This window comes from Urocitellus parryii, chromosome 12 (genome assembly GCF_045843805.1).
Source record: "Urocitellus parryii isolate mUroPar1 chromosome 12, mUroPar1.hap1, whole genome shotgun sequence".
Lineage (NCBI taxonomy): Eukaryota > Metazoa > Chordata > Mammalia > Rodentia > Sciuridae > Urocitellus > Urocitellus parryii.
The window spans coordinates 88,894,848-88,921,079 of record NC_135542.1 but is presented as its reverse complement, the minus strand read 5'-3'; the positions used below and the strand labels follow the sequence as shown (position 1 = coordinate 88,921,079).

At 37.0% G+C, this 26,232-nt stretch overlaps 1 protein-coding gene, 1 non-coding gene and 1 pseudogene across 7 annotated transcripts in view; all 3 read left to right on the top strand.

Annotated features, from left to right (window-relative positions):
• Positions 1-153: 153 nt before the first annotated feature.
• Positions 154-3,595, top strand: LOC113194153 (eukaryotic translation elongation factor 1 epsilon-1 pseudogene; annotated as a pseudogene).
• A 7,599-nt stretch (positions 3,596-11,194) lies between these two features.
• Positions 11,195-11,265, top strand: Trnag-ccc (transfer RNA glycine (anticodon CCC)). Its single transcript has one exon. It is a non-coding gene; the product is annotated as a tRNA-Gly (tRNA).
• Positions 11,266-11,577: 312 nt separating this feature from the next.
• The window catches only part of Tia1 (TIA1 cytotoxic granule associated RNA binding protein), a 32,862-nt gene continuing 18,207 nt past the window's right edge, over positions 11,578-26,232 (top strand). For all 6 annotated transcript variants that reach the window (XR_013342256.1, XM_026405115.2, XM_026405114.2 and 3 more), the window contains exons 1-2: positions 11,578-11,831; positions 23,689-23,785. Coding sequence is in view for 5 of the 6 variants with exons in the window: in XM_026405115.2 (XP_026260900.1) it covers positions 11,806-11,831; positions 23,689-23,785 (123 nt within the window). In the remaining variant the exon portion in view is untranslated. The remainder of the gene's footprint in view (positions 11,832-23,688; positions 23,786-26,232) is intronic.

Here is a 26,232-nt window from a genome sequence, read left to right as displayed (position 1 = left end):
AAAACACCTTTCTTCACCATCACAGAGAACGCACACAGCTGTCAGAAACTGGCCAGGGGGACAACAAATGCTTATTGAGTGATCACTTTATTCCAGGGCCTCATGAGACAAATGGGTAAATGGTACTGGGTGAAAAGAAAAATAAGACTGGCGATGGGGCAGTGCAAAGTGGAGGTAGCACAATATAGTGACAGAAATGAATAAAAGTAGTGTATCTGTAAAAGCCCAGAATGTGCATCTCAAAATATGCCTCTTTGGCATAAAGATTATTTAAAGCTGAAGGCAACTGTAAAAATGTAGGTACAAGAAAAGCTCTCTGTCCCACCAAAATTGCCTAAAAGTAGGACACAAATTTTCAAACACAAAGGTGTCTCTTCTTCCCTCTCTACCTGGAAGGATAAGAGTTACTTTCTGAAGACAAATTTAGATCTTAAAAAAAAAAAAAAATTATAGGAAACCATTAGTCTGGACAGAGTTCGTGCAATAGGTCCAATAAACCAAACCAAACCAAATGGAGTCACTCATGCTAAAGTTCCTTGCCACCAAGCTGAAACTATGTTATCTGACCAGACTTCCAAGAAATCAGGAGAGATATAACACAGCTAAATTTTCAAACAGGCTGGTTATAGCAGACAAGAGAAAGAAGTTCTCTTTGCTTTAATCTTTCAAAGAGAAGTAACTTTGAAATTACTAATATGCTTTTTGTCCTCTGTTTCTGCTTTCCTCAGCCCTTTTCTGTCTATAAAGCCAACCTCCTCTGCTCAGCTCATTGGATATTCATTCTATTTTACAGAATGAGGCATTTCCCAACTCTAGAATCACAAATAAAAGCCAATGGAAGGGGCTGGGATTGTGGCTCAGAGTGAGAGCGCTCGCCTCGCACGTGTGAGGCACTGGGTTAGATCTTCAGCACCATTTAGAAATAAAGATATATTTTTAAAAAGCCAATGGAAACCTTTAAATTTGTCATAATTTTGTCTTTTGGCAGGCTTTAATTAGCCATGACCAGAGGAATCTATATCTAACTTTATCCAAGAGCTTTTCTCTACCATTTATTTGTCTTCCCACAATTTGCTGCCCCTAGAGACTCAAAAATCCTTTTCCTTGTCTTGTCATTTTTTTAAAACTGTACTGTTCTTAGGGGCTGGGGGTTGTGGCTCAGTGATGGAGCACTTGCCTGTCATGTGAGAGGCACTGGGTTTGATCCTCAGCACCCATATAAAATAAATAAATAAGGGTATTGTGTCCATTTACAATTAAAAAATATTTTTTAAAAAAATTTACTGTTCTTCACTGAAGATGCTATAAACCTGAATTCAAAGTCAACCTCTTAGATATTTACTCATTTCTCTGGGTATCTTCTACATATACATGTGATAAACATTTTGTTTATTCTTCTCTTGTTAATCTGTCTTTTGTTACAGGGATCTGTACGAATCAAGAAGGACACTAATCAGAAGGATAGAGGAAAAATTATTTTTTCCTCTCCTACATACTAATGTTGTTAACACAAGAAGACCAGGATGAACGCAAACTTCACAGATCAGATCAGCACTTTATTCAGCAACAAAGTTTAACACAGGAACAGGGGATGCAGGGATGAAATGATGCCGTGGTGGGACCCACTTTCCTAGTGGAAAATGAGCCCCTGAAATGGGAAGGGCCTGGACTTATATAGGTTATCCTGAGAGGTGGTCTAATGAGCATACCAGTTTTCTTGGGCACCCAGGAATTTGGGGTTTGTTCTATAGTGAAGGGGTCAGTTTGAGTGCTGAGAAATTTGAGCTCTTGGGTCAGGGGTCTGTGCTCCGCATCTGGAGAGGATTTACTCCAAGGAAGGTCAGTGCCCCTGAGAGGCTATCACCTCAGTGGGAGGAGACACCTCTTTCCTGCCTGCAATTAGCATCAGAGAAGCATTTGTCTTGGGAAATGAAAGCTGTCAACGCATGGCTTTCTTTTTACTCCCTTTTTCTCAGGCCACATTATTTGGGGGATTCTTCATTTTCCATCTATTAGATGCCATTCAGTAGAACACTATGCATTCATTAATAAGAATGTCTGGTCTATAACTATTTTCCCAATATATTAGTTAAGGAAAACTGGTGGCTGAATGATGCTTATAAAATGAGCCCATTTCTATTATTACAATACTTTTACCCAAAGAAACAAACTAACTGACAACTATAAGAGCATAAAGATGGGTTGGGGCTGGGGATGTGGCTCAAGCGGTAGTGCGCTCGCCCGGCATGCGTGCGGCCCGGGTTCGATCCTCAGCACCACATACCAACAAAGATGTTGTGTCCGCCGAGAACTAAAAAATAAAAAAATAAAAAATAATAAAAAAATAAAAAAAGATGGGTTGGGATTGTAGCTCAGTGATAGAGCGCTTACCTAGAATGCATGAGGCACTGGGTTCCATCCTTGGTGCCACATAAAAATAAAAACAAATAAAATAAAGGTATTGTGTCCATCTACAACTAAAAAAATGAACAAAAAGAATGGACTGGATGGGAGGAATCTGAGTTGGATACAAAGAAAAGTTTAGCTTAGACACAGAGTAGAAAATTCAGAGCAAAAAGCATTTATCCATTAAACAAATGTTGTGTTCCATTCTAAATGGTCTAGATATTTTTGAAAATCAGACTCTTTAAAAACTAAAAGCTTGGGGTTGGAGTTGTAGCTCAGTGGTAGAGCACTTGCCTCGTATGTGTGAGGCACTGTGCTCAATTCTCAGTACCACATATAAATAAGCAAATAAAAGGTCCATCAACAAGTAAAAAGAGGGGGCTGGGGATATAGTTCAGTTGGTAGAGTGCTTGTCTCGTATGCACAAGACCCTGGGTTCAATCCCCAGCACCACACACACACAAAAAAAATTCCTCTAAGGAAGTTGATATCCCAGTGGGAATGTGGGGTAGTAATTGGAGTAAATAAGTAAATAGGTAAAAGATCTAATATAGAGACTAGGGTGAGAGGAATGGGAAATGGGTTGCAATTTTAAATAGGATGGTCAGGGTTAGCCTCATTGAGTAGGTAGCACTTTAGCAAAAATTTGTAGGATATAAGAGAAGCTAAGAGATGCCTTGCAGATTTGAGGGTCAACAAGGAGGCTAGGCTGGAGAAGTCCCTGGGGCTGAGTAAGGGAAATAAGTATAGTGCCCAGGGCGAGCAACAGATTCCAGTTCTTCAAACAATGGTCCAAGCCTAACAGGATTGACTACCATAGCAACTCATCTAGTCAAAGAAGCCAACAAGGAGTATTTGCTGGGTAGTACTGCAGAAGAAAAAGCAACAGTTCAGCAGTGGCTGGAGTAAAGGGTCATCGAGTAGATAGACATCCCCAGTTAAGAGGATATCCACACTCTGTTGAAGGATCTGAATTTGTATCTTGAAGATAAAGTCAACCTTACAGGATATAACTTTAACTTAGCAGATATTCTTACTGTACTATGGACTTCATCGCTTTATAGTTGACCTGACAGCTCAAGAAAAGGAGAAAGATCTCAATGTGTCTCGCAGGTTTTGTCACATTTAGCATTACCCAGGCGTCAGGCAACATCTGTCTAGTGTTGTCTTCATCAAGAACAGACTATAGGGCTGGGGATGTGGCTCAAGCGGTAGCGCGCTCGCCTGGCATGCGTGCGGTCCGGGTTCGATCCTCAGCGCCACATACCAACAAAGATGTTGTTTCCGCCGAGAACTAAAAAATAAATAAAAATTCTCTCTCTCTCTCTCTCCCCCCTCTCTCACTCTCTCTTTTAAAAAAAAAAAAAAACACACAGACTATACACTAACTCCCACTAGAAGTCACCATGCCACACACGGCGTGATTAAAATGTCTTAAATGGAAAGTGCATCTGGACCATAGTACTAATGTAAATTGATATGCTATCATTGTTTATTTGTTGGTAGAATTTTTGAAGTGTAAAACTGTGTCTGAATGTTTTATTTGTTCTTTAGTTGAAGTTTTGCAAATTTTGATGTAAAGAAATTCAACTGCTGTCCCCCAAAAAATCAAGTGAAATCAAGTTATAAATTACCTGGTTTTTAAAAGATTAAATTTATTTTAATAAAAGTTGCAAATCAGTGACTTATCTTAAAAAAAAGGCAGTACTTTCAATGGTTGATGTACTTGGCTATTTATTAACCTCTCTTTCATATTTTAAAATTCTTTTTCCTATGGATATTTACCATACTTTGTTTATTAAAAACTGTGATAACTTATCCCAAGGATTGAGAAAGGGAAGACAGATGTATTTGATTTAAATATTTATGTGAGCTAGTAAACGTGGCTGAAAAACTCAAAAAAAAAAAAAAAAAAACAAGGAGGCTAATGGAATAGAATAAGGAGGACAGGGTGGAGGTGTTAATGGAAGAGATGTAGGTATTAAGGAAATAAACACATATTTAAGAACATAACAATATCAAGATTTTTCAATATCTTTTTTACTACATTTTTTTTTTGAATTTTAATATTTATTTATTTTCTTAGTTTTCGGCGGACACAAAATCTTTGTTTGTATGTGGTGCTGAGGATCGAACCCGGGCGGCACGCATGCCAGGTGAGTGCGCTACCGCTGGAGCCACATCCCCAGCCCTTTTCACTACATCTTGATATTACAAAGAAAAAAACTAAACCGTCTTTTACTTTCCATTTTCAAAATTATATTATTCCTATAATACTTCAGGGCATTAAATACAATAGGCCCTCAATAAATGTTTACTAGTTGATTAGAACTGGCCATGTAATTGACTGTGGCCCAAGGGTTGTATTTGGAAACTGATCTCTGATAATGAAACCTTGTGAAAGAATTGACTGAATGGGCATTTCAATGAAGACATACCTTAGAAAAATTTGCAAAATGGGAGGCAGAGGCTTTTTCATTCTGCACCCTTGCCCTTTCAAAATAATGCTTATTTTTTTAAATATTTATTTATTTATTTTAAAGTTGTAGTTGGACACAATATTTTTATTTATTTATTTTTATGTGGTATTGGAATTTGAACCCAGGGCCTCGCCTGTGCTAGGCAAGCGCTCTACCACTGAGCCACAACCCCAGCCCCAAAAATAATATTTATTAAGGAAATTCCAAAAGGTTAAAAAAAAAAAAAAAAAGAATCATGGGGGAAAATGTTACCACATACCTAAAGGAAAACTATAAGGTAATGTAACATTTAGTAGATGAACACAATACCTTTATTTTATTTTTATGTGGTGCTGAGGATTGAACCCAATGCTTCACACGTGCTAGGTAAGTGCTCTGCCAACCTAGCTACAACCCCAACCCGGTAAGGTAACTTTTAGTCAAAGGAATGTTGTCCATAAACATAGTCTAGAAAGCTAAACACTGAAGAAGATTCTCTCCTTGACCAAACTCTAACCAGGCCCTCTTCTGAGCACTTTTTTTTTTTCCTACTTGGCTTCACTTTTGGCCTACAAAGACATTGTAACATTGTTTCAAGTAACTCAAAGCCACAATCCTACCTCTGAAAGTACCTGCCTGAAAAAACTAAAAACTGCTAAGAATTTACTGCTTGTTTCAACCAACATCTGAAGATAGGGCTTATTGTCTCCCAGCCTCCATGGGAGGTTAGGAAGGTAATTTAAATGTAGTTAACAAACTCAGTCAAGAGTCAGTTAATTAGCATGATTGGTTGCACATGGGCCAAACCTTACTCGCTACATTTAAAAAATTTTCACCACCCTACCCTATAATTTGATGTCCTACTCACCCCCTTCTCTAGTCCCTCATTCTTCCTTTAAAAGTAGTCAGGCATAGTGATGAGTGGTTAATGTTTAAATTATATATATTTTATTTTAGGCAAAGTAGAAAATTCAGAAGCAATATAAATTGAACATTCGGACTGGAGTTTGGTTCAGTGGTAGAGCACTTGTCTAGCATGTCTGAGGCCCTGGGTTTCATCGATTGCCAACTCTGCAAAAAGAAAAAGAAAAAGAAAAAAGATAAACAAACATGTGATTACATAAAATCTATCCATTTTCAGATGTCAGAGGATAGCATTTTAAAGTAAAATAATAAACAATAATGCATAAGAAAAGTATTTACCATTAATAATAAAAGAGAATTTAATATTACAAGCATACAAAAAGCTCTACAAATTGATAAGAAGAGGTAAACTGCTTCATCTCTCAGCTTTCAGATTCCTCATCCAAACACTTATAACTAAATATTAGTTGGTTACTGGATCAGCCTGAGCTACCTTAAAGAGGTACATGAGGCTCTGCTTTGATGGGAATGGACCATGTGGGAATAATATACTAAAAAACAAAAGCTCATTCTAGAGTTTGGCAGGCCCATATCCACAGTAACTCGGAGAAAGCTCCTGAGCACTGATTGAACCATTACTTTCGTGCATTTTCTTCTGAGACACTTTCTAGAAAGATGTGTATGTTATTCCTCTGTTTGCTGGGAGAAAATTAAAGGCCTAGAGACAGGAAGAGATAGAAACAGGCTGGAGCAGAACAAGAGTTAACTGAGGAAACATATGAAGTCATGAGTTCTTGAACCCTAGTCCCCTCTCCATCCTCTCTTTCAGTTTGCTATAGTGCATCTTAAGAACCCTCATGGCAATCTGAAAGGTGGCTTGCAGCTCTAGCAGCTCCAGCAGCTCCAGCTTGATAAGTCCCAAGCAAAAAATGCTGGGGAGCAACAGGTCTAGCCAAAGCAGGGACAGATACACCAGTCTCATAGATATAAGTCACTCACTTCAAGCCAATGGTTACCCTCCCCAAACCCCCTAGCACTGAACATGCCTAAAGATTAAGAGTTGGTCTATAGCAACAGTTGTCACAGAGCATTTAAAACTCATGATTTTCACCTTCTAAATTTTGGCCAAGAGACTGAGGCAGGAAGATCACAAATTAGAGACCAGCCTCAGCAACTTAACTAGAACCCCCTCAATTAGGCAAGGCCCTGTCTTAAAATAAAAAACGAAAGGGGGCTGGAAGTGGAGCTCAGTGGTGGAGTGCTTGCCACACACAGAGGAGGCCTTGGGTTCAATCCTCAGGACTGCATAAAAATAAATAAAGTAAAGGTATTGTGTCCATCTACAACTAAAAATATAATATATATTTTTAAAAAGGGGCCAGGTCAGGTGGCAGCCGCCTATAATCCCAGTGACTAGAGAGACTGAGGCAGGAGGAATACAAATTCTAGGCCAGCCTCAGTAATTTAGCAAGGCCCTCAGCAACTTAGCAAGACCTTGTCTCAAAAAAATAAAATAAAAAAGGGTAGGGATGTGGCTCAGTGGTAAAGCCCCTCTGGATTCAACCCCCAGTAGCAAAATAATAATAATGATAATAATTAATTAAAACAACTAGGGATGTAGTTTGGTATAGAACATCTCTGAGTTCAATCCCCAGTACTTAAAAATAAATAGATTTGAGCTGGGCGCAGTAGCGCATGTCTATAATCCCAGTGGTTGGGGAGGCTGAGGCAGGAGGATCCTGAGTTCAAAGCCAGCCTCAGCAAAAGCAAGGTGCTAAGCAACTCAGTGAGAACCTGTCTCTAATAAGATAGGGCTGGGGATGTGCCTCAGTAGTCAAGTGCCCCAGAGCTCAATCCTGGGACCAAAATAAGTAAATAAATAACTAAGTAGATTTTTGGCAAAGTTTAACAGCCAAATAAGGATGCTAATTAAAGATTGCTTCCCCCCCCACACACACAGAGGTTAAAAAAAAGGTAAGAAGTAGTAAGAAAAGGATGTGGTCAATATTATAAGCATATAAACAGCTCTATAAAGTAATAAAAAGAGGTAAACAACTTCATAAATATAGACTAAGTATATGAATAGGCAACTCATAAAAGAGTAACTGTCAAGGGTAAAAAGATAGATAGATAGATAGATAGATAAAGAAAGAAAGAAAGAAAAAAAGAAGCTCAAGGGCTGGGGTTGTGGCTCAGTAGTGGAGCACTCGCCTAGCACATGTGAGGCTGTGGGTTCGATCCTCAGCACCACATTAAAAAAACACATAAAATAAAGGTATTGTGTCCAACTACAAATAAAAAACAAATATTAAAAAAAAAAAAAGATGCTCAACCCTTTAGGCAAATGCAAGTAGTTTAGGCAAATGCAAGCTAAAACAAGGAGATGCCATTTATTATCTAACATAGTGGCAAAAATTAGTAAGAATAATAACATATTTTTTTTAAAGAGAGAGAGAGAATTTTAATATTTATTTTTTTTTAGTTTTCAGCAGACACAACATCTTTGTTTGTATGTGGTGCTGAGGATCAAACCCGGGCCGCATGCATGCCAGGCAAGCACACTACCGCTTAAGCCACATCCCCAGCCCTAATAACATCTTAATGCAGAAGAAAATGGAGCAAGTTTGGTGAAGGACTCAGGGACTTTCAATTATTGTTGGTAGAAATGTGAATGATTATAACCTTTAATATATAAGGATATATGTACCAGGATTGCAACACCATTTGTAATAGAAAAAAGGTAGAGTAACTTGAAGGTCTATCAACACCAATTATGGTAATTTATTCAATTTACCTTTGAATAAGTTGTGCACATTCATTCTATGGACTATTTTGCCACAACTAAAGTTGGGACTGGGAGTATAACTCAATGGTAGTATGTTTAATATGCCCAAGGTCCTAGATTCCAGTCCTTGTATGCACATATAAAAAGATCTGTATTCATCAAACTGGATAATACTATGATGTAAGCTTAAGTGAAAAAAGTTGCAAAGTATATATCATGTATTTTGAAATAACTAAAAATCCTAAGTACTTACATATAAGTGTATCTGGATACATATAGAGTAAGATGTGGAAGCTTACAGACTAATTTGTTAATATTAGTTCTTTTTTTTTCTTTTTTTAATTTTTATTGGTTGTTCACAACATTACAAAGCTCTTGACATATCATATTTCATACATTAGATTGAAGTGGGTTATGAACTCCCAATTTTACCCCAAATGCAGATTGCAGAATCACGTCAGTTACACATCCACAATTTTACATAATGCCCAATTAGTAATTGTTGTATTCTGCTACCTTTCCTATCCCCTACTATCCCCCCTCCCCTCCCCTCCCATCTTCTCTCTCTACGCCATCTACTGTAATTCATTTCTCTCCTTGTTTATTTTCCCATTCCCCTCACAACCTCTTATATGTAATTTTGTATAGCAATGAGGGTCTCCCTTCATTTCCATGCAATTTCCCTTTTCTCTCCCTTTCCCTCCCATCTCATGTCTCTGTTTAATGTTAATCTTTTCTTCCTGCTCTTCCTCCCTCTCTGTTCATAGTTGCTCTCATTATATCAAAGACGACATTTGGTATTTGTTTTTTAGGGATTGACTAGCTTCACTAAGCATAATCTGCTCTAGTGCCATCCATTTCCCTGCAAATTCTATGATTTTGTCATTTTTTTACTGCTGCATAGTACTCCACTGTGTATAGATGCCACATTTTTTTTATCCATTCATCTATTGAAGGGCATCTGGGTTGGTTCCACAGTCTAGCTATTGTGAATTGTGCTGCTATGATAATATTAGTTCTTAAAGAGGGAAGAATAAGGAAATTTTTAATCTTTTCTTTAGGGGCTGGGGATGTGGCTCAAGCGGTAGCGTGCTCGCCTGCCATGCGTGTGGCCCGGGTTCGATCCTCAGCACCACATACCAACAAAGATGTTGTGTCTGCCGCCGAGAACTAAAAAAAAATAAATATTAAAAAAAATAATAATAATCTTTTCTTTATATTATCTATATTATTTCACTTGTGATAGTGAACATGTAGTACTTTTATAACATTTTAAAAAATGACTGTATTAGCCTGGTACAGTGGTGCACACCTGTAATCCCAGCAGTTTGGGAGGCTGAGACAGGAGAATCATGAGTTCAAAGCCAGCCTCAGAAATTTAGTGAAGCCCTAAACAACTCAGTGAGACCCTCTCTCTAAAAAAAAAATACAAAAATAAAAAAAAAGAGCTGGGGATGTGGTTCAGTGGTTGAGTGCCCCTAAGTTCAATTCCAAGTACCAAAACAAACCAAAAATCTACAGTACTAAAAGAACATTGCAAAGGGACTTGGGATATAGCTCAGTGCAAGGCCCTGGATTCAATCCCCAGCACTGTAAAAAAAAATATAATAATACAAACAAAAACAGTTCAAAATATTTGAGGAGGAAAAAAAAAAGGAAAGGTGCCAAAGAGGAAACTGATAGATACAACATATATGAACCTTGAAAGCATAATACTAAGTGAAAGAAACCAGTTTCAAGGGAACACATAGTGTGCAATTCCATTTCTATGAAATGCCCAGAATAGGTAGATCCAAAAGTGACTGTTAATTGGAAAAAGTTTCATTTGGAAGAATGAAAATGTTCTAAAAATGATTGTAGAAATGGTTGAACATCTCTATGAATAAACTAAAAAAAACTACTTTAAATGGGTGTCTCAAAAATGTGTTTAAAAATACTGTCCACTATAACATCTGCCTCATCCTCAAGAAATAAATCTTGATATCTTTTAATATAATCTGAAGAATGCATCAGGGACTCTCAAGGCAATTCCAAAAATGGAAATCAGAAATGTATCATAGTTCTAAAGGAACTATTTTGAAGAGGATATAGTTTTTGGATGTGTAAATTCTCCTATGTTTATAAAATATTTCATATAACTTATAAAGTTCATTATGAAATGCATAACGAATACACTGAATCACATTTTAGAGCCCTAATTTTCCTTCCTTCTAAAAGAGTACTTAAATTTATGTATCTTCTGATTCACTTACCTTATGATTCTTGTGACCAATTTGCTACAGAAACCACTTCTTAAATGCTTTTCAATGTACATTGAATACACCACAGAAAGGCAAAATAAAGAAAAATAAAGGGTCTGAAAATATTTTTTCAAGTCTCAAATAATTGGTTAGCACCAACAAGGCAAATTCTTCTTACTGAAACACGTTTTTAAGTAAAAAAAAAAATTAAAATTGAATTTTTTTCTGTACAGAAAAAATAGAAACATCCATCCAACTGCACTGCAATGAGATAATTCGTTTCTCAAAGCAATGAAAAAAATAGCAGATATGAACTATCAAACCATCAGTAGTACACTTTTATTTTCAAATTAAAATAACAATATATGAAGTGCATCTTTGAATGGGAATGTGTGCTTGCGTTTTCTTCTAGGAGACTCTGGCGAGCGTTTGCACCAACAGCGCCGCTGGTGTAGTGGTATCATGCAAGATTCCCATTCTTGCGACCCGGGTTCGATTCCCGGGCGGCGCAGGCATTCTTTTTGCTCAAGAATGTCTTAAAAGAATCTTCATAAATCTTTCCTGTAGTGAAAATACTTAGAATTTTTAATTACCCTGAAGACCTCCATTTCATTATAATTCACTGATGAAACATTCGGATCTGGAGCTAACCGACAGTTTACGAAAGTTTTGAAATAGTTAAGCTTTGCGCCTGCGCAATCCGAGCCAACACGAGTCGGGTGAAAGAGCGGCTGCGCAACAAGTGAACCTACGGATTGAGGTGTAGCCCCGCGCCGCGAGGGTGAGAGTGCAGGGTCATTCTGCGCCTGCGCGGTCTGGGTCACTTCGCTGGCTGCTCCTAGGCGCCCGGCTCGCCGCCATCTTGAATCGGGGCTTCATTGTTCGCGCTGTGCGGGGCAAATCGGCGTAATTACCGCGGAAGAAGACGGCGAAGTAACCTCTGCTCAGCCGAGAAACCCCGCCATCCCGCAGCCATAGCCGTTCATACGATTTGGGAGGTAGTGAAGGGCAGGGAGCTGGACCCAGAGGCGCCGCCGCGACAGCAGCAGCCATGGAGGACGAGATGCCCAAGACTCTGTGAGTCTGGAGCAACGATGAGGGAGGCGGGATGGTGGTCGTCCCGGAGGGAGGCCTCGGCCCTGCGCCGCTCCCCAGCCTATTGTCTCCGTGGACGCCGCGATATCGTGGTTCCTCTCTCCTTAGCACACACCTGGATGCTTAGAGCCAAGACCCGGGCTGTGAGAGGACGAAGTGGAGGGACTGGGGGTCGACCCTCAGAATTAATCCCTTCGCCTTAACTGCACCAGCGCGCGGCCTTTGGCCTCGCCGCCCGCCCTCTGGGGTCCTTAGACCTGGAGAAAAGACTTTTTCATTCAAACCTCTCTTTAGAACTCGGCGGACCCTCCTGTCGTCCCATGCTTGCTTGCTTCTCTTTTTTTTTTTTTTTCCCGCCTCCCCCCCCTGTAATTAACCTCTTTATATCTTTTCAGACTTCCCTTTCATTTTATTTTTCTCCTGAAACTCCTCCTTTCGTTTTCTTCTCGTTGGTAGGAATTTTTTTCCCCCATCTTGAGGCTGAGGTAAACTTTATTCTCGCAGTTGCCAACTGGAAAAAAGCCAAATATCTTTCTTTAACCTCTCTTTGGCTTTTCTTCTGTAGCACCCCCGACCCTCGACCAAAAAGCCTAACCGGACCACCCAAGGATTTTGAAACTGCTTTTCTAAAAAAAAAAAAAAAAAAAAAAAAATGGAAATCTCACCCAGAGGAATATATCTACTGAGGGAAAGTGGATCTAATACATCTTTATAATCGCTTGCTACTCTGGTGATTGACATGTTGCCGATCAAGCAGGCAATTTTTATGAAGCAACAGTTGATTATATAACGTATTTAGGCAAGAATTTTTTAGTATTAAGTGATCCGAGCTGGGGATATTTTCTTTGTCCTGTAGTTCCCCCCCCCCCTGCATTCTTTGTTTTCAGAATATTAATTGGATGAGCGATCCTGCCTTTGTTGCATTTCTGGGGGGGGGGGGAGGAAAAGCTCATTGAGATATGTTTTGGATGTTTACTTTATTGTGTGAATTTGAGGTTTACAAATAATGTTTAATATGAAATACACAGAGCAAATTGGTTACCCCAGTAAAGCCGACTTAACATATTTATCATCTCACATAGTTAACTTTTCAGTGAGTTCCTGACATGGCTTTTTGTTTTACTGTTGGATACTGGCAGTTTGAGAGCTCAATGCATTAAAAATACAATTTTAGGTTTCTTTTCACAACTCTAGATATTAAAGTTCTGAACTAGAGAGTTGTTTTTTTCACCAAAATTTTTTGAATTCTAAATTGTTATTTCTTATATATATGGGAAATGTTGTTACATTTTACATTTCTTTTTTAAAACTTATATTTTTATTTATTTTATTTTTTTGCAGTGCTCAGGATTGTACCCAGAACCTTGCACATACTAGGCAAATGCTCTACCACTCAGCTAAATCCCCAGACTTATTTTCTTAATAGGTTAAATATTCTGCTAGTTTATGGGTATCTTTTTATAAGGATGCAGCAATTAGGGAATGGACTTTGCTTCTGGAAAGTTTGTATCTACAGAAGAACACTCCCTAAAAACCTACTAGACTTTTTTTCCTCTTAGATCTTAGCTAGAAGCATGATAGCCACATATTGGATTAAGCACTGCTCATATTTTATAATGCCTTTACATTTACGATTCTTACATTATTTTGAAATTTTTTAATTTCAGAAACTGCCAGGAATATATGGGAACTTAACCTTTTTAGTACGTTGATTTGGGAATATCAAATAATGAAGACAACTTCAGCAATCTCAGGCCAGTCTACAAAAGCAGGTAGTTAAATAGTACTAGACTGGGGACAGGGGGCTAATCATTGCAGGAGAAATAATAGTTTTATTAATTCACAGAGAGTCATTAAATGCTTAGTATGTGCCAGGCTCTGTATTAAGTGCTTTAAATGCTCTTTTAGTACTCATCTGAACATTAAAATAATTTATTCCATTTTGAAGCCAGAAAAAGCAAAATTAGAGTCTAATTAACTCACCCAAGATCATATACCTTTTTATTCCTCATCCTGCACTTCGACTGTCTTCAGCTCTTAACCATTACACTAATGACTGATTTTGCCTTGAACCTCTCATTAGAACACCCCATTTAAGAATCTTTTTTTGCTCGAAGTAGTCCTATTATCTTCTCACTTGCTTCTGTCTCCCTCAGCCAAAATCTCTCATTTTTCCAGTTACACCAATCTTGGTTAAATATGGGTAGGCACTAATTCCTAAGTTTTCCCAGCAGCATTCTTACTTTTAATGTTTGCTTTCATGACTCTGGAACTTATAATATGTCAGGGGTTTTTAATATGTTCTTGGCACAGCATCTGGTCCATGGTAAGTGATTTAATAGATTTGTTTTAAAATGTGATACAGTTCAAGAAGAGAATCAAGATTTTACTCATTTGAGAATAAAATAGTCTGAATTCTAATACAACCTGTGTTCCTAAATGGCTTAGAGGAAATATCCATTTGCCACATCTCAGTGGTCAGCATCACCGTGTTAAATTTGAGATTGCCAGTATTCATCTTTCTCTCAGCAGTACTTTGGAAACACATTGTAAGAAAAACATTCTTAAAGATTTTCCTGCAAGACTATTTTGAGGAGTGTTCAAAGTAATTAGTAATTCAGACATTTGTAGTGAGTGGATGGGTTATATTTACATACTATTATTCTTATGTGTAAATTTGAAATTGTCCATAATGAAAAATAAAAATGTGTATAGTGAATCTGAATTGGCCTTGGTCACTTTGAAAACTTTAAATTTGTGAAATAAAAGCGACACACTAAACTATAAAAACATTGCTGGTGTTAATTGCTGGAAGTTAATTCCTTTAGATCCAGGCACTTTAATGTCCTCTGAGTGATTTACTCTCAAATGCATTTTGATATAGCTATACAGTTACTGTATGGCTTTGACATTATTAACAATGTAGATCTCTTTAAAAGCCCTCAGCTAAATAATTGCTGTCTAATTATTACTAATGAGGGCCTTGCCTTTCCATCACCCCATGCATCTTTCTTATTTCTACACCACTCTTCTCCAAACACTTTTGTAGAAGGAAATAACTCTTTTTTGTTGAGTTCAGTTGGCTTATTCATTCTTAACTAGTAAGGTGAGACTGAAGGAAAGTTTGACTAAAATGAGAATTTTAGTTATTGGATAATACATTGTTTCTGAAGAATGGCCATGAATCCTTGTAATCCCAGCAACTCAGGAGGCCAAGGCAGGAGGATTCCAAGTTTGAGGTCAACCTCAGTAATTTAGCAAGACCCTATCTCAAAAAACTAAAAGGGCTGGAGATGTGGCTCAGACAAAAAAAAAAAAAAAATTGACAATGTGCTACAAACATATTCATTAGTAATATTTGAGAATGTAACTCGTGGCTATCACTGTTCTAGGAACTGGAAACACATAGATCTTTTTAGAACTTACATAAATAATTGTTAGGTGGTAATTAAGTTCTATAGAGAAAAATAATGCAAGATAGGGAAGATAGAGTGGAAATTATAGAGAACAGTAAGGAAAAGTCACCGTGAAGGGAGAACTGAAGAAGGTGAGGGAGAACTATGCATATATCTGAGGAAGGGGCACTGTAGAAAGAGCTGGTGGCCCATGGTGAGGCATGCTTGTTGCAGAAACTGAAGAGATAGGAGAGAATTAGGAAATGTGGTTAGAATGATGTGAGGGGAGAAGGGGTTATTAGGGGAGGTAGAAGATAACAGATCATATAGGGCCCTATGAGGGCTGTGTCTTGGAAAAAAAGTGGTAAGGGAAGCAATCAGAGGATTTTAAGCAAGGGAGTGATATAATCTGTTTTAACCATTGAAAGGGCAGAGTCAAGTAGACTAGTATAGTTCAGTTGAGTGACCAAATGGTGATTTAAAAAGTAATACTAGTAGAATGATGAAAAGTAGAAGGATTTTGAATATGTCTTGAAAATCTAGCAGCAGAGATTATCAGTGGATTGAATGTGTTATGTGAGAATGACACCAACGTTAAGTGGATTTATTTAGAAGTGTATATCAATCTAAAATGTTTGCTGAATAAGTAAAAATGAATGCCATTTTGAGAGCATGGATATCCCTTAAGATGTCTTCAATTTTAATATTAGATACATTTGTTCAATCTGGTTTGTGTGTATGGCCGCACAAACCAACTGAAAGAATTACTAGCTAATAAATAAGATAGCTTCCGCAATGTGTAACAGACTATCCTTTGTGAATTGTTTAATAATAGGTTAGGATGCTGACATGGTGTATATATACACATTACAGGTTTGTTTAGGTTTTTTTTAGAGAGAAAATTTTTTTAATATTTATTTTTTAGTTTTCGGTGGACACAACATATTTTATTTTTATGTGGTACTGAGGTTGGAACCCAGCACCCCACGCATACCAAGCAAGTGCGTTGCCGCTTGAGCCACATCCCCAGCCCATCTACAGGTGTTAATTAGAAAATAATTGTTTCCCCTGTTAACTTTAGTAACTCGGGCAAAATAATTTCCTAGCAAATTGCAAATGTTCTGAAGTCATCTAGAGAGTATAGTTATTCAGCAAATATTTATAGAGTACATAGCAATGTTCCAGTCAGTGTTCTATATAGTGTATTTCCAGTCTGAATTTTTAAAATCCGTACTCTTATGAAATTTATCATTAAGTTAAAACTTACTTATCCATGCTTTTTTACTCATTTTCACGGGGATTTCTTTATTAAATTCTCCATTTTAATGATTATGGCTAGAAACAAACCCATTCTGCTTTGTACATTTTCTTTGTAGGTTAATTGTCTAGAGCTTGTATTAATAAAAAATGAATATTTTAAGTGTTCTTGGATTCCAGTTTTGTAACTATTCGACTTAGTTACCAACTTGTGTATTAAGATAATATGAAATTCTATCCCTGGCAGAGCTGTCATGTGGTCACTAGTAGCAGTGATGACTATTGATTCTACTTCTCAGGTATTATTTATTTTGAGAAATTAAAAAACCTACAGAGAAGTAACACAAATTGTACATTGAAGACTTAACATGCTTTTCAGGTGGAATTAGCAATTATTGATATTTAGCCATTTATGGGGGGTTTTGTTTTTGTTTGGGGGGTATTTTTGCAGAAACATTTGAATTAATTGAAGACATCATGACACTTCGTGTTTAAATACTTTATTTCCTAAGAATGAGGACATTCTGTTACATAATCACAGTATAATTCTTCACCTTAAGGAGATTACATTAGTACAATATTTGTGTGTTGCTGGAAATTGAACCCAGATTCTCTGGTGCTAAGCATGTGCTCTTCAACTAAATTACATCCCCAGATATATTACCTCCAGATATAATATTAACTAATGTTTATTTTATATTCATATTTATCCAGCTGCCCCAAAAGACATGCTGTGGTTGGGTGTGGTTTGTCCCTGAAAGATTCATATTCAGGAATTTAGATCCTTAATGTGGCAGTGTTAAGTGGTGAAACCTTTTAAGAGGTGGGGCCTAGTGAAAGGTGATTAGGTCATGGGTGCATTGCCTTGGAAAGGAATTTTAAATGTAGTTCTTATAAGACTGGGTTGTAGCAAGACCAACTGCACTTGCTGGGCCCCTTTCTGTTTCAATGTGTTGTGATGCAGCTGGGGCTTTTTTGGTCAGATGCCAGTGCCATGATATCTGAACTTTCCAACCACCAGAATGTGAATCAAATAAACCTTTTCTTTAAAAGTTACTCAGCCTCAGGTATTTTGTTACAGTAACAAAAAATGGCATTTTTAAATTGATTACCTTAACAAATAATTCTGTCTCCATTTTCCAGTTCTGCACAGGATTGGTACATTATCCCAGGGGTGATACAGTAAATAACAATATGAGATACTTAAATCTTTGGTGTTAGTGAGAAGTCCATGGAATAGCTAGAAAAGACATTTAAATATTATTCAAAAAAATAAGTTCAAGGGTGTGGCTTAGTCATTGAGGACTTGCCTACTATGCTTAAAGCCCTTGGTTGGATCCCTAATGTGGCAAAATAAATAACATTGGTATGGTATACATCAAAAAAAGTAAACATTTGAAAAATAAAAACTAGATAAAATTAAATTGTACATTTGTTTAGTAGTTCAGTAGACATCATGATAGGTGACCTTGGTTTGCAACTGCTTTAGTAGAAAATTTTTTTTTTTAAGGTATAGTTGGACACAGTGTCTTTTATTTTATTTACTTATTTTATGTGGTGCTGAGGATCAAACCTAGGGCCTCTCCTGTGCTAGGCAAGCACTTTACCGCTGAGCTACAACCCCAGCCCCAGTACAAATTTTTATATAAAGATTAAGTATATGTAGCAAGGGAGTACTTTATGGGTACTTTAACTGAAAGGAGCTTATTAAAAATATATTGGACACTCTTAAGAATTTGTAGGAAGGTCATGGAACTTGGCTTGGAAAAGAGAGACAACTATTAGTCACAGTCATAATCAAATGACAGACCATCCCAGAAAGGATCCTGCTTCCACAAACACTGAAGATCAGACACCACAGTTTGTACTAGCACTGCTCTATTGTGCCACCAAAACATTTTTCTTTTTAAGGCCTCTGTGAAGTCTGTTCAGCTCTGGTATTTTTAATACAACTAACTTCCATCATATTCAAATGTTCCAGCTGCAAGGAGGTCTACAAAACCTATTTGTCATTTTCAGCTTCTGTAGAGAATAGGACTCTGCCATAAGGTAGTAACTCTCTAAAAGTCGGTAAGGGAGATATTTGGTAGCCAAAAAAAAAAAAAAAAAATCCTCTACACATAAAACTTTTAAAGCCATATTTCAGAGAATCCTTTGTTTTTAGAAACCAAATAGTAAGGAAAGACTAAAGAAACTTTCATATATAAAAATGAGAATGAACTGTAAAACATTTTGCAAGATGTAAGAAAACCTCCCAGTGTCTCAGGAGGCTGAGGCAGTAGAATCACAAGCTCAAAGCCAGCCTCAGCAATGGCTAAGCAACTCAGTGAGACCCTTACTCTAACTAAAAAATATAAAATAGGGCTGGGGATGTGGCTCAGTGCTTGAATGCCCCTAAGTTCACTCTGGTGTGTGTGCGCGCGCATGTGCACAACACACACACATATATATGAATGTATAATTTGTTTTCCATTGAAAGTATGTATAAAAAGATAAAAAAGGGTTGTTTTTATTTTGATTTGTGGTACTGGGATTGACCCAGGGACAGTTTACCACTGAACCATATCCCCAGCCCTTTTTATTTTTTATTTTGAGATAAGGTTGCTGAATTGCTTAGGGCCTCACTAAGTTGCTGAGGCTGGTCTTGAATTTGCAGTCCTGCCTCAGCCTCCCAGAACACTGGGATTACAGGCATGCAATACCGTGCCCCACTAGTGAGTATTAAAAGGAACTGCAGATTTCATATTTTTAGGCTTTCAGTCTCAAACTATTATTGAGCAAATATACTTGTAATAGCATTGTTTATAAAAATTTGAGGTATTAGTGACTGACATTGGTAAAAAGTTAAAGATTACTATAATGGGTTTTATTTTTTTGCACAAAGATTTTGTCATTGATTAACATGAAAATGTATTGTTACCTATAGTCTATTGTAATGATGTCCAAGATTGAGAGCAAGTTTTGTGTACAGCTTCCTCAAAAGAGAATAAACAGCTATGTGTGGGATGAATTGATGGAGGCTCCTGGAGATTATTACAGGCTAAATTAAGCAAGTAAACATAAAGACAATACAAACTCTGTGTGTGTGTGTGTGTGTGTGTGTGTGTGTGTAGCTGCATGCCCCCCAAAAAAGTGTTTTGGTACTGGGGATTGAACCTGGGGTGCTTAACCACTGAGCTACATCTCCAGCCCTTTTCAATTTTGAGACAGGGTATTGCCAAGTTGCTGAGGCTGATATCACACTTGTGAACCTCCTGCTTCAGCTTCCAGAATGATGGGGATTACAGGCATGGTACTCTGCTTGGCCAGTGTTTCTTTTAAACCAGCTTGTTCTTACTGCTTATTATTACCTATCTTCAAATCAAGTATCAGAAAATATTTGAATTTAGACAATTTTGCAAAGAGTAAGTGATAAGATTAAAGTTCTAAAAACTACCCACTTGTCACTAGATCTCTGCCTTTGGCAGAGTAGATCTAAAGTTTCAGAAGATCCATTTTTTTCATTTAGACTTAATTGCAGTTTTGTGGATTTTTTATCAGCACAAAAGTTAGGTGAGAATAGATACAGGCAGAAATGGTTTTGGAATTCTCACAGTCACCCAGCTTCCCTTAATATTAACATTTTACATAATCATTCTACAATTCACAAAAATAAGAAATTGACATTGGTGGATGCAAAGCTGTTAATTACAAGTTTTATTCCACCTCGCCCAGTGTTTTTGCACCACTAACCTTTTTTTTGTTTTCCAGAATCCAATGCAAGATAATACATTACATTTAGTCAAGTCTCTTATACCTTTTGAATCTGTGAGGAGATACCTTGTATGAACTGAAAGTTTCAAAATACTGTTTCTTCAGTGTACAGTGACTGCTTTCTGAAAATGGTTTGTTGAAGTGAATCAACTAGCCAGATGTAATGGTACACATCTGTGATCCCAGGAACTCAGGAGGCTGAGGCAGGAGGATCACAAGTTCAAGGATATCCTCAGCAACTTACTGAGACACTGCTCAAAATAAAAAAGGGCTGGGGATGAAGGTCAGTGTTATAACACCCCTGGGTTCAGTCCCCAGTGCCTCAGGAGAAAAAAAAAACGAAGATGAATCACTGAAATTAGCTTACACTCAAGAAGAGAGGATTGAGGTGCATTTCCTAGAGAGATATATATCAAGAGAATTTGTGGTCAGAAGATAAAAATCTATTAACTGGTTAAAGCCAGAGACTTTGAGGCTATGCAAGTATTTTTCCTTAAAATTCATCAACTAATTTTAGTTTTCACGGGTGGATCTTGCATGTAGCAATTATTACTGTAGAGGGTTTTGTTTTTTAATATTTATTTTTTTAGTTTTTCGGTGGACACAACATCTTTGTTTGTATGTGGTGCTGAGGATCGAACCCCGGCCGCACGTGTGCCAGGCGAGCGCGCTACCGCTTGAGCCACATCCCCAGCCCCGGACACAACATCTTTGTGGTGCTGAGGATCGAACCCGGGCCACACGCATGCCAGGCAAGCGTGCTACCACTTGAGCCACATCCCCAGTCCTACTGTAGAGTTTTAATGGTGATTTTTTTCCCCTCTCATTTCTTCTATATTTATTAGCATTCTGCAAGAACAAGCTCTTTTTCTCCTATCTAGGATCCAGTCAAGGATTATTAATTATATTTTGTTGTCACTATATACCTTGTAAGTCTGTAGTCCTATTTTTTTTTTTTTTTAATTAGGGCTATCATGGATTTTTGTTATTTTAGTGCTGAGGAGTGAACCCAGGGCCTCACACATGCCAGATAGGATTTTTAAAAAAACTTAAGATTTATATATGACAGCAGAATGCATTATAATTCATATTATTCATATAGAGCACAAATTTTTCATATCTCTGGTTGTATACAAAGTATATTCACACCAATTTGTGTCTTCATACATGTACATTGGATAATGATGTCCATCACATTCCACCTCATTTCTAACCCTATGCCCTCTCCCTTCGCCTCCTATTCCTCTGCCCTATCTAGAGTTTGTCTATTCCTCCTATGCTCCCCCTCCCTACCCCACTAACTCCATCCATTTATCTGCAAATGCCATGATTTTATTCTCATTGCTGAGTAATATTCCATTGTGTATATTGTAGATAGACATAATACCTTTTTTTATTTATTTTTATGTGGTGCTGAGGACCGAACCCAGGGCCTCAGTCATGCCAGGCTGAGCTAACAACCCCAGCCCCTAAGCAGGATCTCTTAACAATGAGCTACACCCCAGATGCAGGACAATTTCTTGAAGAGATCAAGTTGTCTTATAAAATGTCTAACATCTAGATTTTGTGGTTATCTCTATATGCCCAATATCCTATAAACTTAAATCAAATTTTTAAGCTTGATCAGATTAGGTTAAACTTCTTTGATATGAATACTCCATAAGTGATATTGTTAATACATGTTATACAGTTTCTCATTGCCCATCTATAAGGTGAATTAAATTTTGATTACTGGGTCATAATGGTGATAGCCAAAGCACTCATTTTTAAGGTAGGGTTTTCCCTTTGCAATTATTTAGATAATCCATGATAATTTTGGCACACTGATTATCCATTTATACACCAACCTTTCACCTAGTTATTTTAGTATAAATGAATGAACTTACTGATTTTATTATAGCTTATATATTGTTAATTTAATGTCGTCCTGTATTTATTAATTAGAATTCTGTAAAAAAAGAGCTTCCCCTCATTTTCTCTCTCTCCTTCTCTCTCTCCCTCCCCCTTGAATCCAGATGCTGTACCACTGAGTTATATCTCCAGCCCTACTCTCTCTTTTTTAAAATGTCATTATTCTACCTGATCTTTAAATGTTGTTTGTTCTTTAAAATTAAACACTTCTCCCTTTAACCTGTTCGAATAGTTTAATTCTAATAGGCACTCGATATGTTTGTTGGGACAGTAGAGAGAAGAAATGGAATCCATGCTTTGTGGACATGTATAGGCGTTTATTTTTCTAAGGGAGAGTCTAGTTTTCAAGTTCTCTGAAGCGTACCTGGTGAAAGAACTCTACAGTTACTAAACGCTACTGTATTTTATCGTGTCAGAAGTAGTAAATGTGTAATATGCTTAGAGGTAATCTCATTTGAAAAGCCCATTTTGAGAACTTATTTATAAACCCTTTATAAAGATTATGTGGACTTGTAGTGCCCTGTTTATATTAATTAAGTTCATTGGTCATCAACTCAAATTATCTGGAACCTTGTTACTGTCTTTTATTTTTCTTCCACTGATCAGTGATGTTTAGTGAAAGCTTCCCATCTGTTTGTGAACTCTACCGCACCTGAGAAACAACTTTCTCATGATTTTTATAAAATTTTTTCATTGCATATTCAAAGTCATTTGGAAGAAAACAAATGATTTCTGTATTAATATAGAAAAAGCTGGACATGGTGGCATGAGCTTGTAATCCCATTGACTTGAGAGACTGAAGCAGGAGGATCACAAGGCCAGCCTTAGCAACCTTAGCAAGACCCCCCCCCCCAAAATAAAAACTAAAAAGGGCTGGGGTGGAGCTAAGTGGGGGAATACCCTTGGATTAAACCCCCAGTAACATCAAAAAAGGAAAAATTACAATACGTCCCAGGATTGATTGCATAAAATATTTTATACATCTAATAATGATTCATTTTAAGAGTTTCAAAAACAACTTCCTAAGGTATGCCTAGAAACTTAAAGGGCAACAAATTTAATTTGCAAAACCTTAACCAAAATAGACATAGTGGTGTACATCTGTAATCTCAGCTACTCTGAAGTCTGAGACCAGAGGATTTGCTAAATTTGAGGTCAGCCTGGGCATCTTAAACTGTCTCAAAATAATAAAGGGCTGGGGGTGTAGCTCAGTGGCAGAGTACTTGCCTAGCATGTGTGAGGCCCTGGGTTCAATCCCCACTGCTGCCAAAATAAATACATGCATATGCTCAAACACTATCTTCCATTCTACAAGCAGTGTCTAATATATTTGCACATACTATATTTTGAATCCATGTGAGTTTTTTTGAAGTGTTGGCAAACATTTACAAGGTAATTCCTAATAGTATAGTGTAAGGCAAAGATTTGTCATCTCCCAGCATTCATATTACAGTAAGCAACTTTAGGAACTGATGCAAAAGAAGCAAATCTGAAATGATAAATTGCTCTTCTTTGTGTTTCAGATATGTTGGTAACCTTTCCAGAGATGTAACAGAAGCTCTGATTCTCCAACTCTTCAGCCAGATTGGACCTTGTAAAAACTGCAAAATGATTATGGATGTAAGGGTATTTTACTTAAGTTAACTTTCTTCTTTTTGACATACTTGTTAAAACCATTACTTCAAAGACTTCTTAGTTTATGTCTAAATTCATAGGGATTTTAGCATATTTATAATAAATCTGTCTTAGCAATGGATTTTAATTTATTTGCTAAATAAAGGAAGAGAACAGAACTACTAATCATTCCTAGAGCAGATAACTATGTGTGGGTATATATATATATGTATCTAGGTTTTTGTTTTCAAATGCATTGAAGTATCAATTAATTATTGTTCAGTTAATCTACAGTTTAAGTTATAATTAGACTAGAAACGGGGTTAAAAAAAATAAGATGCATTTAGTACAGTGAAAGTGTTTTTGTTTTGTGCCAGGGATTGAACATGTTTAACCACTGAGCAACATCCTCAGCCTTTATTTATTTATTTGTAGTTGTAGATAGATAGCACACTTTTATTTTATTTGCCTATTTTTGTATGCAGTACTAAGGATTGAACTCAGTCCCTCGCACATGCTAGATAAGTAGTCTGCCACTCAGCCCCAGCCCCTCCATCCCCTTTTTATATTTTATTTTAGAAACAGGGTCTTGCCAAGTTGCTTAGGGCCTCACTAAATTGCTACAATTGGCTTTGAACTCTCTATTCTCCTGTCTCAGCCTCCCAAATTGCTGGGACTGCAGGCATGTGCCACCACACCTGGCTGAAAGTGTTTTTAATTTTATTTTTGAGGGTCAAGTTTTTCTCAGATTTAGGCAGTTCAAAACTAGGTAGAGACCTTAATAGGTAGAGAAAACAATAGAATTTATTCATATAATTGGTATTAACCCTGAATGATAATATGTATAGAAAAACAAATTTTTAAAAATTTGATGAGGAATTTTATATTCCTGAGTATACATGCTGATAATGTATATATGCTTAGCTTATTTTTACTTGAAAAGTTTGTTTTTTTCTGGATACAAATTAGCATGCATGGGCTGGGATTGTGGCTCCTTGGTAGAACACTCACCTATCGTGTGAGGCACTGGGTTCAATCTTCAGCACCACATAAAAATAAAATAAAGGTATTGTGTCCATCTACAACTAAAAATTAAATATTAAAAAAATAGCATGCATGATCTTTTCCATCTGTTTGCTCTAATCTTAATTGCAAGCTACTTTTTTTAACCATATTCTTATACTTGAGAACATTGATCTTTTTTTTTTTTTTTTTTTAAAGAGAAAGTGAGAGAGGAGAGAGAGAGAGAGAGAGAGAGAGAGAGAGAGAGAGAGAATTTTTAATATTTATTTTTTTAGTTCTCGGCGGACACAACATCTTGGTTGGTATGTGGTGCTGAGGATCGAACCCGGGCCGCACGCATGCCAGGCGAGCGCGCTACCGCTTGAGCCACATCCCCAGCCCGAGAACATTGATCTTTGAAATAGAATTCTCATTAAGTTTATCATTAGTTTGAATTACATAATTTTTATATTCTCTAATTTTTTTAACACATAGTCCCAGTATATTGAATTATGTGTTTGCCACTTTTGAATTTTGAATCAGTTCTGCTTAGATTACAGAAAGAAATAAATGAACTATTAAATTGTTTAGCGTTTTGCACTGATAGGTATAATATATTAGAATTTTTCTTTTTTTCTGCTTTAATTTATAATAAAACTACATATTTGGTTTGAGTGTAGCTCAACTTGGGTGTAGCATGTTTACCTAGCATTCTCAAGACCCTGAGTTTAGTCCCTAGCATCCCAACAAAAGTAAAAACAAAGCATCCAAGTCATCTTATCCCAACACCAGCAGAGAATAAGAGAATTTTTTTATATTAAAGCATTTTGGTTTTATTTGTTGTTATTAGATTTTTATTCTACTTCTGTCATCACAGTGAGAAGTAAAATTTAATATCTTTATTTATATATTTTTATGTGGTGCTGAGGATCAAACCCAGTGCCTCACACATGCAAGGCAGGCTCTCTATCACTGAGCTATAGCCCCAGCCCACAGTGAGCAAATTTATATGATACTAATCTAGTTGAGATTACAAATTTTTTTTTTTTTTGATGGGAGTGGATTTTTAAAAGCTTTCTAAATAGTCAAAATATCTGTGTCAGAAAGTCCACGTTCTAAAACTTCTAGCCAAGTACAGTGGCAAGTGCCTGTAATCCAGCTATTTGGGAAGCTAAGACAGAAGGATCTCAAGTTGGAGCCCAGCCTTGGCAGCTTAGCAAAACCCTGTCTCAAAATAAAAAATAAAAAGGGCTAATCCCTGAAGTCTATAAGTCAATCTCTGGTACCACAAATATACATACATATGTACATACATAAATCCCATTCTTAAACTTTACTTACCAGAGAACTTCTTTAGTTTCCAGAGCCTATTTACCTATATTTTAGAAACAGGTCTAAGAAGTTGGCTAAGAATTTCAGCAAGTTAGAAGCAGTAAGGGGATGTGTACAGT